The 15,269-nt window shown below is 42.5% G+C and overlaps 1 protein-coding gene across 11 annotated transcripts in view; it reads left to right on the top strand.

Annotated features, from left to right (window-relative positions):
- The window catches only part of LOC125881951 (microtubule-associated protein 4), a 171,974-nt gene that overhangs the window by 132,821 nt on the left and 23,884 nt on the right, over positions 1 to 15,269 (top strand). For 10 of the 11 annotated variants that reach the window (XM_049565443.1, XM_049565435.1, XM_049565438.1 and 7 more), the window contains 2 exons: positions 9,277 to 10,442; positions 11,961 to 12,212. In XM_049565443.1, the coding sequence (XP_049421400.1) occupies positions 9,277 to 10,442; positions 11,961 to 12,212 (1,418 nt within the window). The remainder of the gene's footprint in view (positions 1 to 9,276; positions 10,443 to 11,960; positions 12,213 to 15,269) is intronic. The other variant, XM_049565442.1, reaches the window with a different exon arrangement.

Below are 15,269 nucleotides of genomic sequence, written 5' to 3' on the forward strand. Positions count from 1 at the left end.
CTTCAGGAGAGCCCAGGCTTAACAGCCCTAAATGGGCTCTAAGTGTTATCATTATGCTAATGAAACCTTCAAATGAATTGGCTCACTGCACCCAGATGCTCATTGTTCCCTGCTGTCCTGAGCCACATATTATACAAGAGTTAGGGCCATCCTGGGGTCTCGGCAGCTCCGCTAATGCAGCAGGTTGAGATCCTGCTAAAACCCTGAGCAGGGGCTGTGAGCCACGCAGAGGAACATCAAAAGTGCCCCGCTCGTGTGACAACAACAGCAACTTCATTGCCATATGAAGTCTTCCTGCACAGCGCTAACTGTTAGCATCACACAGGTACCATTAACCAAAACAGCCGTTCCCAACTGGTGGGTCTAAAAATGGGTCAGGGATCTATGCTGAGTGGACTGCAAGTGACTCAGAAACATGTCAGGTTTGTAAAAAACACTTTAGTAAGTACTGTGAATTTCCAGCACAGAGCTTTTATTTTGAAGTGCCGTTTCGTGCTGTAGAGTGAGTGACTGATGGACAGAGACAGCAAACTAGCTCAACAACATAGCCAAACCCAAGTATGACTCTTAACTTATTAAACTGTGTCGACGTTGACCTAATGACTACAGAGAAATCCGGACCCTATGGCTGGACCAATTGGGAACCAGTGAACGAATGGTTATTGACGGGTTTAACAAGAGAGTAGAATGGTGGGTTGATGGGACTGTTTAACGGCTCGATGCTGGATGTTAGCTGCTGCTGCTGCTATGTTAGCTCGTGCTAACCAGGCAGACATTGAACTAACCAGAAGGAGAGTAGCTTGGAGACAGTCCTTCAGCGCTGTGTTTAACCTATGTAACGGCAGCAACAGAAAGTTTCTTGGGTTTTTTATGTTAACTTTGAATTTATTGTTTGATAGGCTAATTGACACCTAGTTGTTCAATAATGAATTTCAGATTGCCCTTGTTTTCTGTTGTTGACCAGTTTAAGTTCCTATTCTTAGATTAGATTTATTTTTTGGTAGTACCTGACAACTCTGTGACAGTTAAAAGAGAATATGCATATGGATGTTATTTAAATGCCCATCCCTGCTTTAATTTCAGTGATCAACGATCCTGTATTATCGATATGATCGCCTTTATTTTGAAAATCCCATGGCACATCTGTGTCAAACAGCTGATTTTATCATTGTAGTAGCTGTAGCATGACTAATTTTTATTGAAGACATTTTTATATATTAAATAAATCAATTCTTAGCAGCCATATAGCGATACAAATATCCAAATATCCTAAAATTTCGCTGTCAGTTTTCCTCCACCCCTACTAGCAGCCTAGCCCCATTGAAGTTGTGAGCAAGACTTTGTGAGCAAATATCGTATCGTTGTTCAGAGAATCCATATTACATTATATCCTGATGCAATTTGTGATTTACGACTCCTAATACGAAGGCACGTTCAGACCAAATTTGAAGCCAATCTAAGAGGTGTGGAAGCAGATTCATGTTGCCATGACTTCACTTGGGGAGTTATTGCTGACATCATGCTTGACCTCCACTGTACGAGCATGTTCTCATGAAATATTTCCCTCAGTAATGGCCCCCCATCACCAACCTACACCCTGAAGGTTCACCGTGATTGATGCTTCCAATCACAAGCCCTGTTAATAATTAATGTCCCTCTCTGGGGAGGTGAGTGATTGCTCTTTTCTCCTTTTTTCTCTTTATGTTGCTGGATAGTCCATCTGTAGACAGGTCACACTTTGAGCTCATGTAATATTTGTGATTCCCTCCGGTCCCATTGCTCTGGGGTTTTAGCGCTCCCTTCATCACATTTGTCTCTTGAATTTTCTGGTCTAAGTGTTGAAAAAATCTCCAGGATAGTATTTCTCTGGTAGGAGCAGGAGTCGCAGGATCAGGTGAAGAACAAAGAAAGGGATAATAGTGGATGTTTTTTTCTGTTGTGGTGACATTCAAGTGAAAAACTGGCAGAATCAAAGTGGTTTTAATGACAAAGGAGCACTGCAAACTGTACTGAAAGAAAGGAAGAGCATTGTGAAAAATAGTCACCCAGGAAAGAGTGTGAGAGTGGGTGGGTTGGGTTCCACCCCCTGCTGTTTGCTTAAATAAAGCCATTTTCACCGGGCTTTCCACGGCTCTGACACGTATCAGATTCCTGCCCTAATTAGAGGATCAGGTTGATCTCCTGAGTCTCTCATTGTTTACAGGACAGAAATGAATTTACTCCCATTTCTATTGTTCCCTTTCTCTTGTCTTGTCACACCGCTGTCTCGCTTTATTTAGGTCAGGGTTTTTTTCCCTTGCATATAGTCACCTATTTACGCTCACTCTGTTTGGTCTCATGTCTGTCACTGTTCCAGGTCTGGGGTCGCTGTATGTTATGTAAGCTAACAATGTCATTTCATTCTGCTCAAAGCCTTACGCCCCAGTTCCCCCAGTCTTGTCTCCTCCTTTCCTTCCCATGTTATCCTTCTTCTGTCTCTTGCAGTCCCTTGTTTTTTAAAGATCATCACTGGTATGGTACGATTTGCCCAGAGTAACTATAAAACCTAACCAGTTCTTCTGTGTTTCACCTTTATGTTACCTCCGTATTAATCGTTTTTCATGCTCTCTTTCTGTCCACCCACTCACCTCTAAATCTGCTCATCAATATTTCCCACGCTGACTCTCAAGCACTGGGATCAAAGGCCACCCCTCTCTCTGTCTCAGCTCTTTGTTTCATCGTCGTGTTCCTAATTCTAAGTCCTCTGACGTGATTTCATTGATTAATGTGCCAAAAATAACAGAAAACATTTAAGGCCACAGAAGTGAGTGCAAGGGAGAATTAAATCCTGATGTGTTTTCTGTTAAATGAACAGTTGTTTGTGCAACATTGCAGGTGAGAAACGTGCAGGCAGGTCAAGAACTGGTGTTAATGGAACTCCTACACTCTTAGAAATAAAGGTGCCAACCAGAACCATACAGGGGTCTTCTACTTCGCCCCATAGGAAGGGGGTAGGCAACCTCCAGAGCCACATGCCGCTCCTTCGCCCATCACCAGTGGCTCCCTGTGGCTTTGACAAAGAAATATGTAGATGAAAACGGTTAATTTTAACTTTATAATTTTCCTTTATCATAATTGTAAACTTTAAGAAGTTCTTATATTCTTCAACTGTAAAAATGTGTAGCCTTTACACCAAATAAGAAAAATGTTTAACATTTCATCAACTAAAATGTGCATCATACACCTGCGGCCTAGCACCTTTTCCAAACCTCAATAGGAGGTGATAGTCTTGAGTCTCCTTAGCTAGGCTAGCTATGGATTCCAATTCCAAAAAAGGTCTTAAAGTTAAATTAAGTTTTTAATCTGGTGTGAACAGGCTGGTTTGCTTTTACTGCCAACGCTGCAAAGTTTATCATAAAGACCCTGCTGCAGAGTAGCCACCTTGTGGTAAAACATTTTAATGAATGCCCATTTAGATGTATTTATAATGTTGATAGGCTACTTTAGGCTTGACAGGCTGTGTTACCTTCAAATAAACCATCTGTGAAAGGCTCCACCCAGAACCCCCAATGAGAGGTTTCATGGAAGACACTTCTACAGTGTAATGGTTCCACTCAGAACCCTTTCTTACCCCCTTTCCACTAAATCAGCTCTGGTTCTTGAACTGACTCCACTGAGGATTCTTTGATTCTTGGAGCAGTCTGGCAAACTAGCCTTTTTTTTCAGCCAGTCTAGAGCTGAACCATTGTAATCAAGGATGGGTCATCAACAGAGGGTGTTGCACAATGTACACCAGAAATGAACAGCAGTAGTTAAATCAAGGATCGTCTCGATTATTTGCAAACTTTTGTTCTGTGATTACAGAACAATACCATCTGAGAGATAGATGATTAAATGTTTAAGGGTGAGGATCTTTTAACACCCATGCCTTCAACGATTCTTGAATAAATCTTTCTTCAGAGTTACAGGGCTAACTGTTAGCATCACACAGAGCGGGTTTTTAATGGAATCCCTACTCTTTCAAAGAACCCTTGAAGAACCTTTTCACCATAAAGCCCAGTTCAAACCAAGGATTCGCGACGAGAGAAAACCATTTTAGAACGTTGCAGAGAAAAGTTGCTGGTTGCTGGCTGGTTTGAGCTCTACTTAAGCCAGCTGATGGTGTCACCTGCAACTAAGCTGGTCAAATTGCCGGTGGCTGGTTTTAGAATGTATAGCACATCAAGTATTTCAACAGCCAGCCGGCTTGTAGTGAAGTCTGCTGGTCAAGTTAGAATGTCTACAGACGGCATGTTGGCGTCCGTGCTCCGTCCTCGCTGAGCCCTCTGTGGCTGTGTTGGACAGTGGGTTGCTGCTGCTGCTCACTGTATGTGCTTATGCATCTGAACTGGGCTTCAAAGGGTTTTTCAGAAGCGAATGTTTCTGGGTAGAACATCAGCGCTTCAGGAAGAATCTCTGTGGAACCCTTATTTCGTAGAGTGTGGCACTGATTTCTGTTTTTTGTTTGTTTTCCTTGTCATTTGTCTTGTTCGGTACAGTAGGCAGGTAATGAGGCCTGGAAGAGAAATCAGAGGCAATAAAAGCTGAAAGGAAAAGCCAATAAGCTTGTTGATCAGCAGCATTGTGATACTGCTGTGTAGGAGCGAATTCACAATAGGCCATTTAAGTGATGGAAATGAATATGAATGAATTTCAGTGTCATACAGTTTGTTTCATATTTTTGGCCATTCTTATTAGTAATTAAATTGTAGTCACCAGGTTAATAGCTAAGATCTGGAAATAAAAAGAAGCCCAACAGGGCAACAAACGCAGGCAGTCAGATGATCAGACATGTTGTAAGTATAACTCCCCATTGATCAGTCTCAGGAAGAGAAAAAGAGGCGAATGGTAAATCCATAACCAAAACCATCAGACTGACTTCCTTGATGAATTTCACCCAACATAGGAAAACACATGAGGAAAAGATGGTGCGTGAATTGAAAGGGACAGGTACATACCGCTGTTCTAAATACACTGTAACGTTAGTTATGTAATTTGGCTCGTTGATTTGACCCACTTATCAACACACTGAGCAGCTGGAGCAGCAGCCGTGTCTGTGTGACACGGCTGGAGGCAAACAAACTCTGAGAGCCTGGTTGCTGCAACTTGCATCTAAAATTGTACTTCTTCTCAGGATCATAACTACAATCTGAACACGCACCATGGTACACATATTTCAGTTAGGACACTTTGTCAAAAACACTTTATTTCCATTGCAGTATTACATTTGGCCGTATGACTATGTTCTAGGGCCTCTCTGCCCTTCCATGCGCCTACATGGAAAGCCTAAGGTAGGAAGAGCAGCAGCAAAGACCCCCAGGAGGACAGAACAGAGCAGCATCAATGACAAACAGAAATGACATTGATAAGTCAGACACAGCATGAAAAGGAGGAGCTGGGGTGGAGGCAGGTTGCAAAGCAGCTTGCAGAGGAAGCAGCAACAGTAGGCAGGCCAGAGCAGTTTAAATAGGGCGCCCTGAATGAGATTTGGTTGCATAGAAAGGAATCATGTGATCTGACTCCCTTCCATCAATCAGCTGCACCGTCAGTTGATTGCGCTGTTTGAGATCAGCTGATGTAGCTGGGATGTGAGCTGAGCTTCACATCGTGTCCTGACTGAACTAACGCTATGCTCAATTTTAGGCTTCAATGTGAAACGCTTTCAAGAGGGTTATTCCTGTTGCAAATAAATGTCCATAAATCTACATAGAAATCCTAAAAAAGATGCTGCTCATACTTAAGTTAGCATAACAGTGCCAGTTTAAAAAATGTAAACAAATGTAGGCTAAAAAAAAGCAGGGCTCAAGTTGCAGCACACACTCAGTAACTGGATCTGTGGCAACATTATACTTCCTGTTTACATCCCTAAAGCCTCCAGATCATGGGATCTGTAGTTCCAAAACTTCAAGTATGATTATCCACCGAAGAAGCATAATATGAGTGATGAATTCATTGACATAAACATTTCTGATGTTGCACTATTAATATTTACTGAAGCTTCTTTGAACTGTTGTACAATGGAGGGTGTTGGTACAAACTTGGGACTTGTAGTCCTGTCCCTCTGAACTCCTTTAACCTTTGTAAATCTGTGTGCAGCTGCAGAAATAGACCATGTGTTTGTCCTGGTTCAGAGAATAGTCCTCTTGCAACGTAGGCAAATTTATACATTTCCCATCCTCATAGGTGGGAGGGTTTGCAGAGGTCAGTGTGACAGGTGCACCGTGGATGGTTTATTGTGAGGGCTACACACAATACACTTTTCCAGAATCTGTTATGCTGCATTCACTTAAAACAATGTGGACATCAGAGGATCCAGGATCCTAATCTGGGACACAGCTAGAGTCAGCTCACCCCAGTGTTAGGTCATCATCACCTGAGGTCAGATGATGCACATGCTTCATTCAGTGAGTCAACACACGAGAGAAATATCTACTTTTAGCTTGTTTATATTGCATGATATTTCATGCATGTTTAGCAGGGCGTCAGCATCATCCAGACTCGTAGTATTTTGTCTCTGGTCACGCTAAAAAGGCAGGTCTGAAAATAATCTGCTTCTCCTACAAACTCCAAGTGTTCAGTTTACTCTACTGAATTCCTTTGTACTCTGAGTGTTTTTATTTTCTGTCGGACCCATTCAAGCAAAACTATCGAATAAATAGACTGAAGATTACTATTGATTTTTTCTCAAGCTTGGCACAACACAAGGAGCACTCTCATCGGCTGAGTCCCATCTTTTGCTTGTTGATATAGAAGATCTCATACAGACATCACCACCTGTATCTTCATGTGACACTGTACGGAAGCCATTATGGATCCAAAGTCCCCTGAGAGTAAAGTTAGCAATAGGTTTTTGTTCAGGAACGCCCCAGCAGGTGTGTAAACGTTGATACTGATGAGACAGAATGTTCTTTGCATTGATTTTAAGGCTCTAGGTTCACAGTTCACCTTCACAGATGTCTCAGAAATTAGTTTTTGTTTGTGTCCTGTTCTCATTTTTCCATCCAAACTGCCCGCATCCTCTCTTGGTATGGTAGCCAGGGCAACAGGACGAGTTGTGCTTTCATTATAAGCTATTTCTGCCCCATCAGATGATGTTTGACAGTCGAGATTGACCAAGACAGACGGGGAGAAACAGAAAAGATAAATGAGACGGAGGATGGTGCAGCAGGCTGGTGAAGCTCATTTGTGTTTTAACCTGTTACTCCTAAAAACTCATCAAGAACAATGTTGAATCTTTTGTCTCTAATGGGTCTTTTAACACGTAGAATAGTCGTGGTTGCCTTCAGGCATAGAAATCAGTTGACACAGTGGACAGGTATGGCTTCAGTGAACCGTGCAGGAGCAAAGGACGCAGACTCGCAGGGTTCTGAGGAAAACAAAGTCCTCTACCACTAAGTCTCAAGGACATTTTCCTCTCAGTGTTTTGAGATAAAATGTATGTCTGTTTTCTAAACAAGTATCAGTCATTTCAGTTTACAGGATATCTGACCAGAGTGGGCGGAATTTGTTCCTTGTACTGTCTGTAAAACACCCAGTACACAGTGTCAGCAGTGTTGCATACAGTATAGACTGATGTATAACACATCACTCAGTAAATGATAATCACAGTATGTAGTTGATCAGCAAAAGCTGTTTATTTAGGAACATGACACAGAGATGCAACGGTATATTCACCAGAACTGGAAGTTAGAATTCACAAGGCTTTATTACAGAAGTAAAAAGGCTGCTTTTATGTTTATTTTTCTTCAGAAGTTGGCAGAAGTATTGGGTGAGATGAGTTAGATATGGCCTCTTTTGATTATGCATTTGTTGGACAGTGATTCCATCAGTTTCATTTACATTAATTGATTCCTTTATTTTGCTAATAGCTAATTTAACAATTGATTAATGATTTATAGTTTTTTTTCCTAATGAAAAAAACTCACAGTTCTCTGATCCAGCTTCTGACACGTGATTTTTTTTTCTTGCGTTTAAACTGAATTTCTGTCCGGACCACTTTAGTCGAAGAAAACTTAATTTCCATTTGCAGTGTTACATTTTTTGATATGGCTCTGTTCTGGGGCCTCTCTGTCTTTCCTGGGCCTACGCAGAAAGCCTCTACCATGTGCCTGTGTGGAAGGCCTCAAGGCAGATAGAGCACACCTCCCTGCCCTTCCATGCGCCTACATGGAAAGCCAGAGGCAGAGAGAGTACACCTCCCTGCCCTTCCATGTGCAAACAAGGAAAGCCTGAGGCAGAGAGCACACCTCCCTGCCCTTCCATGTGCAAACAAGGAAAGCCTGAGGCAGAGAGAGCACATCTCCCTGCCCTTCCATGTGCCTACATGGAAAGCCTGAGGCAGAGAGAGTACACCTCCCTGCCTTTCCATGCGCCTACATGGAAAGCCTAAGGCAGGGAGAGCAGCAGCAAAGACTCCTGGGAACAGAACAGAGCAGCATCAATGACAAACAGAAATGACATTGATAAGTCAGACACAGCATGAAAAGGAGGAGCTGGGGTGGAGGCATGTAAAATGGTGGCTATCAGTTTTATATAGCATGGCTCAGGGTAAACCCTTTGAAAAACATGAATACATACAGAGAATAAATGCCACAGAACTCCCTTTTATTTGAATTGACATTTTGCTAACAGCTAACATTGCAGTATTTACTGGAAAGCAATTCTTCTTCAGTGTTCTAAAACAGTAGTTAACAGTGGCTGCAGAGCGCAACTTGCTGTGTACACTACTGTTTTAGAGCACAGAAGAAGAATTGATTACCATGTAAACTGCTTTTTTTGCAAGTGTGAAACTACTTAAAGTTTATTGATAAAGCATCTGGTATTAGTTTGGTGCATAGCTGTGAGTACTTGCTGATAGCTGATGCAGCATTTTGGGCAGTATTGGAGGCGTCTGATACTGCGTTTTTCTGTGTGTGGGGATGATAGTTTCAGTTGGTTTTCACTTTGAATTTCTTGAGGCGTCTGAGAAAGAACTCTCTCTGTGGTCTGATGATACTCCATTTGAGTGTGTTGTTTTTTTTAGTGTGCAGAAAAATGAAAAATATGTCCATTATGATCAGGCTTCACCTGACATTTGTGATTGTGATATTAGTGTCGGTCAAGTCAAGGATGAGATTTTGGTGTATTAAGCTAGAAGTCGTTGTTGGGAGCACTTGGACTATCTGTTTCAATACCTGTGTGTGTTGTTGAATCAGATGAGAGGTATATTCTTCATAATATATTTGCATGATTTCTAATTCAAATCACCTCTCTTTCCAGTAAAATCCGACAAGACCGAGAAGGCCGAGAAGAAGGAGGAGAAGCAGGAGGACAACGTAAAGAACGTGGACCTGTTTGACCCTCTGGATAAACCTGAGCAGAAGAGCGTGACGGTGGAATACGCAATCAGTGAGACTCCAGCCAAGGTGGAGAAAGAGATAGAGAAGGAGAAGGAGAAGCAGACAGAGATAGAGAAGGAGAAGGAGAAGCAGACAGAGACAGAAAAAGAGAAGGAGAAGGAGAAGGAGGCAGAGACAGAAAAAGAGAAGGAGAAGGAGAAGGAGGCAGAGACAGAAAAAGAGAAGAAGCAGACAGAGACACAAACAGAGAAGGAGAAGGAGGCAGAAAAGGTGAAAGAGAAGGAGAACGAGAAAGAGATGAAAGATGCGGAAAAAGTTAAAGAGGAGAAAGTGACGGAGAAAGTAAAGGTGACGGAGGCACAGGTAGAGAAGGTGGAAGAAAAAAAGGAGACAGAAAAGGAGAAGGAGAAAGTGGAGTCAGTGCAGCAGAAAGCAGAGAAGGAGGATAAAATGATCAAGGTAGAAGAATCACCTGATAAATCGGTGAAGACAGATAAAATAGACAAGACGGAGAAAGTAGAAAAAGTGGAGATGAAAGAAGAGGTCACCAGCAAAGCGGAGAAAACAGAGAATGTGGAAAAAGTGGACAAAAATGAGAAGCCCAAAGTGGAAGAAATAATTGACAACAAAAACACTGAGAAGCTCGAGAAAACAGAGATGAAGGATGACAAAGAGCAGCATGTGGACAAAGTTGAAAAGACCCCAGAGCCCCAGCTGACACCCGTCAAGCTCGATACCAGTTCTGACAAGCTGGAGCAGAAGGCCGACGTGGAGGCAAAGACGACACCAGAGGTGGAAGACACCAAGATAGAGACGGCCGACACAGACAAAGACAAGGACAAGAAGGCGGAGAAAGACGACGAGGTGGAGAAAGCGCCTGAGAAGCCGGCAGAGAAACCAACGCAGAAGAGCGATAAAGAAGAGAAGCAGGACAAAGTGCAGGCCAACAAAAAGACTGTGGAGAAAAAGGACGACAAGAAGGCGAAAGCAGACGGAGGAGAGAAGGCCAAGAAGGCAAAACCTGCAACTAATGGAAGCAGCACCCCTCTGAGCAGAGACATGGCAAGTGCAGAGAAGAAGACCAAGGTAGGACTCACTGTAAGCTTTGAGGATGTGATGTTTCACCACACACACTGACATGCTGATGGGATTCTCAAAATCTATCCTGAAAACAAACATGGGTCAGACTGTTGCATTAGTATCACATTAGACTGAAACCTGCCTCATAGTGTAAGACACACTCACTCAGGTCCATTTCCAACATGAAACTCAAGGTAAGTTCAAGGTTATTTTTTTATTGCAGACAGTATGGTAGGATGAGTTTAACTTTAAAGGGATAGTGCACCCAAAAATGAAAATTCAGCCATTATCTACTCACCCATATGCCGAGGGAGGCTCAGGTGAAGTTTTAGAGTCCTCACATCACTTGCAGAGATCCAAGGGGAGAGGAGGTAGCAACACAACTCCACCTAATGGAGGCTGACGGCGCCCCAGATTCAAACGTCCAAAAACACATAATTGAAACCACAAAATATCTCCATACTGCTCGTCCATAGTGATCCACACACAAGCACGCACATGTGAGCGCGGTGCACAGAGAGACAGTCAGAGCTACAGGCTACAATGAGGCTAAAAACAGAGTTCAAATGATGTTTTTCCAAACAACTTTTTATGTCGGGGCTTCAGGACACTTGGATCCCTGCGGATGAGCAGTATGGAGATATTTTGTGCTTTCAATTATGTGTTTTTGGACGTTTGAATCTGGGGTGCCATCAGCCTCCATTAGGTGGAGTTGTGCTGCTACCTCCTCTCCCCTTGGATCTCCGCAAGTGTTGTGAAGACTCTAAAACTTCACCTGAGCCTCCCTCTGCATATGGGTGAGTAGATAATGGCTGAATTTTCATTTTTGGGTGCACTATCCCTTTAATACATGACACACTATGACGCACAGACCAGTGTGACACCTGGCACATCTCTTTTTCCAATATAACATTCTTTATTTCCCGAACTTTTCTCTGCTGTCTGGCCTTCGTCAAGGTGGTGTCTGAGATTCCTGGAAAAGTTATAAAATCAGAAAAAACTGAAAAAAGTTTTGAATAGACACTGTTTTGGCCGTTGTTTAAAACGTCTATAACATTAAGCGAAATATGTACTACTAATCCAAAATCTATTGCTGTGTCGCATGACTGTTGAGGAACAATCTCAGATACCACGTTAATGAAGGCAGTGTAGCTGAGAACATTTGGGGAATAAGGCATGATACACTGGAGGAGAGTTGTGTGAGCTGTAACATGTTGAGGGTGAGTTTAAATGACAGGAGGAGCCATTCATCACGCATCACGCTGAAGCTTCTGCTACTGCTTCCTTTATGCCTTCTGTATATATGAACACCTTGTTCAGAGCTACTTCAAGTCATAAACTATTGACGTAGGAACAACAGACCCAATGCTGATTTTTATTTGACTGTTTTTATGATATGATTTATTATGATGCTGCTTGTGCTGCTTAACCTCCCCCGCCGTTATCATCCATTTTCCTTATTTGTTTTCTTTCCTTTGCCTCCCCTCCTTATTTTGCCCTCCATCACTCCCGTACATGTCGCAGCCTGCTGCCGGGGCGACCAAACCGAGCGCTGCTGCTAAAACGCGGCCGACTGCCGCAGCTGCAGGTGGTTCGGTCACAGCACCTACTAAGCGCCTCACATCCTCCACCACCACCACCCTCTCAGACAAAAAAACAGCCACAACCAAGACACCATCATCAGCCGCCGCTGGTCCGAAGCGGCCAGCCACCACTTCCACCAGCCGCCCCACATCCTCCTCCACCACCACCACTGCACGGGATGTCAGGCCCAAGGTGAGTTTCAGCCAGACGTCTGTTAAAGGCTGCAGAAATACTCAGTTACACACAACGAGGATTTCACCCACATTCATTCTGATCTGAACGAGACACTGTTAAATGTCTCTCTCTTTTTAATTTGGGACTCCCACCTTCCTGACCATCTGGTCTCGTGCCTGTTAGCATGCACAGACTCACAGTACATTATAACACTCTGATGAATCTTGGTGAGAGCGTGCAGCTTTAAAGTCGACAGTACAAGCTGTATATGTCGTCAAACCTTGGAAACATATTCTTTAAAGAGCGAACACTCAACAGGAGTTGGTTTTGGTGACAGTACTCACCTCAGAAATAGGAGCACTTTCTAAAGGAACATCTTTTACAGCTGGTTTATAAGTTGTAGCTAATGTTTATATAATGACAAAAACTCTGTGTGTGTGTTCCACGTTTTTCTCCTCACTGACTTGGTCAATCCATGTGAAATTTGGCACAGTGGTAGAGGGTCATGGGAGGATGCCAATGAAGCAATATTACATCAATTGGCCAAAGGGGGGCGCTATAGCAACCGATTGAAATGGCAAACTTTGAATGGGCATATCTCATGCCCCGTATGTCGTAGAGACATGAAACTTTGCACAGAGATGCCTCTCCTCATGAGGAACACATTTACCTCAAGAACCCATAACTTCCGCTTATATAGATTTTCCGCCATTTTGAATTTTTTTGAAAAACACTTCAAATGGATCTCTTCCTAGGAAGTTTGAGCGATCTGCATGAAACTGGGTGAACATAATCTAGGGACCAATATCTAAAGTTCCCTCTTGGCAAAAGTTGGAAAACTTCCTAAAACTGAGCTTCTATAAGGCAATGAATATTGCGGAGGGCGTGGCTCATCACATAAAGGTGTATAACATCTCAAGGGTTTCACCCATCACCACGCAACTTTGTAGGCATATGACCACACATAATCTGAGGGGACCCCTCCATTATTGACCCCATCAAACAAAATGGGGGCACTAGAGAGCTCATTTCTTATCTAGGCCTAACCGCCATATGGATTTTTACTAAACTTGGTAGATATGTAGAACAGGACGCCTCAAGGTGACTGGAGAAATGTAACTCTAATTGGCAACTGGGTGGCGCTATAACAACAGAAAAATGCTTCAAAATGGCTAAAATGCGACCGATCGCTGTGGCTCCCCCTGTGGACCAATGTTGGTGTTTTTTCTAATTTTTGGTATGACTAAGTCATGGTATGGTATGCTGTACTAATGGGTATGGACTAGTAAGCTATTAATAATATATTTTGTGTTGAAGGAACATTTTGTTGGTGTTTTATTCACCTTTTGCTCGACACACAAACTTGAAACAACAAACGTTACGACCGCATTAATGAAGGGCCCTCAACGCCCTCAAGTATGCAACTATAAGTGTTTATAAGTGTGACAATAATCTATTAAGTGATGATCTGAAGAACATGTCATGGTGGGGAGGATAACACCAGCCAAGGAAGTTTCACAACCCAGATGTTGTTCATATTAATGGATTTTAACTGTTCTATAAATCAGCAGTAAATGTTGTGACTGAAGATTGATTCTTGACCTCGGAAACAGTCGTTGACAAAACAATCATGTCATAAAGTCTGTTTACCAGCTGCTCTGGAGCTTTCAGTCATATCACTTTTATAATTATAATTTTTGTTTGGTCGTTTTATTAGCTTTTATTCTATATTATTGAATTGTTTGATTTTATGATCTATGGATAAATTGCTGCTTGTTTTTCTTACTGTGTAATGTAAGGTGTCCTTGAGTGCTTTGAAAGGCGCCTATAAATGAAATGCATTATTTTTATTATTATCACCTGGTTTTAAAGGGTAGCGACACGTTTCTGCATCTAACTGACTAATGGAGCAACAATTTTTGAAACTGGTCCAGCACTGAGCAACAGGGCTGCAGCTGGCAGCAGTGAAACAGGCTGCAGTGTAACCACTCGGGGCATGTACGTCAATGTAAGCCCACCTAAAGTGTTTGTTATTGCCACTGACAGATTATTATAAATGTCTGACAACATTGTGGAAAGGATCCTTACAGAGACAGACCTTTTGGTTAAAGAGAAAGATCCATTTTGTTCAGTCAGAAACAGCCTCGAAGTCGCCATCATCAAACCCACCAGACTCCATTTAAAAAACAGTAATTTTATAATTGCAAACACACTTCATTCAGAGTCAACTGAAACTAAATAAAACATACAAAGAACACCTTGGTTTGTCTTTCCACTGTGCCAACAATCACCAACTCTTGTTTGGTTAAAATAAACTCTTAATTCACCCAGTTAGATGTGAAGACATGCTGCCTCTATACAGGCTGTAATTACTGTTTATTTGAATGAAGTCTGGTGTTTTGGGGATTGTGATTTCAGGGCTGTTTCTCGAAACAAAAAGGTTTGTCTCTTTAGAGAGCCTTTTACATAATGTTGTCAGACACTTGGAAAAACAATCCGAGCCTGTTGGTGGCAAAAACAAACACTTTGGCTGTGTCCGAAATCATTCACTAATCCACTTCTCTCTACTCACTATATAAGGAGTTCTTTGTAGAGGACTGTATAGTGAGCTCATCTGCAACATGAAAAAACACTTTCAAACACTACTCAGGTCATTTTCTGGGCGGTGTTAAAGGGATAGTGCACCCAAAAATGAAAATTCAGCCATTATCTACTCACCCATATGCCGAGGGAGGCTCAGGTGAAGTTTTAGAGTCCTCACAACACTTGCGGAGATCCAAGGGGAGAGGAGGTAGCAACACAACTCCACCTAATGGAGGCTGACAGCGCCCCAGATACAGACGTCCAAAAACACATAATTGAAACCACAAAATATCTCCATACTGCTCGTCCGTAGTGATCCAAGTGTCCTGAAGCCCCGACATAAGAAGTTGTTTGGAAAAACGTTTTTCCAAAAACTTCACCTGAGCCTCCCTCGGCATATGGGTGAGTAGATAATGGCTGAATTTTCATTTGTGGGTGCACTATCCCTTTAAGGACGTCATTGCCGTCACACAATTAAAACATGTTAAATCA

Source organism: Epinephelus fuscoguttatus, linkage group LG21, assembly GCF_011397635.1.
Source record: "Epinephelus fuscoguttatus linkage group LG21, E.fuscoguttatus.final_Chr_v1".
Lineage (NCBI taxonomy): Eukaryota > Metazoa > Chordata > Actinopteri > Perciformes > Serranidae > Epinephelus > Epinephelus fuscoguttatus.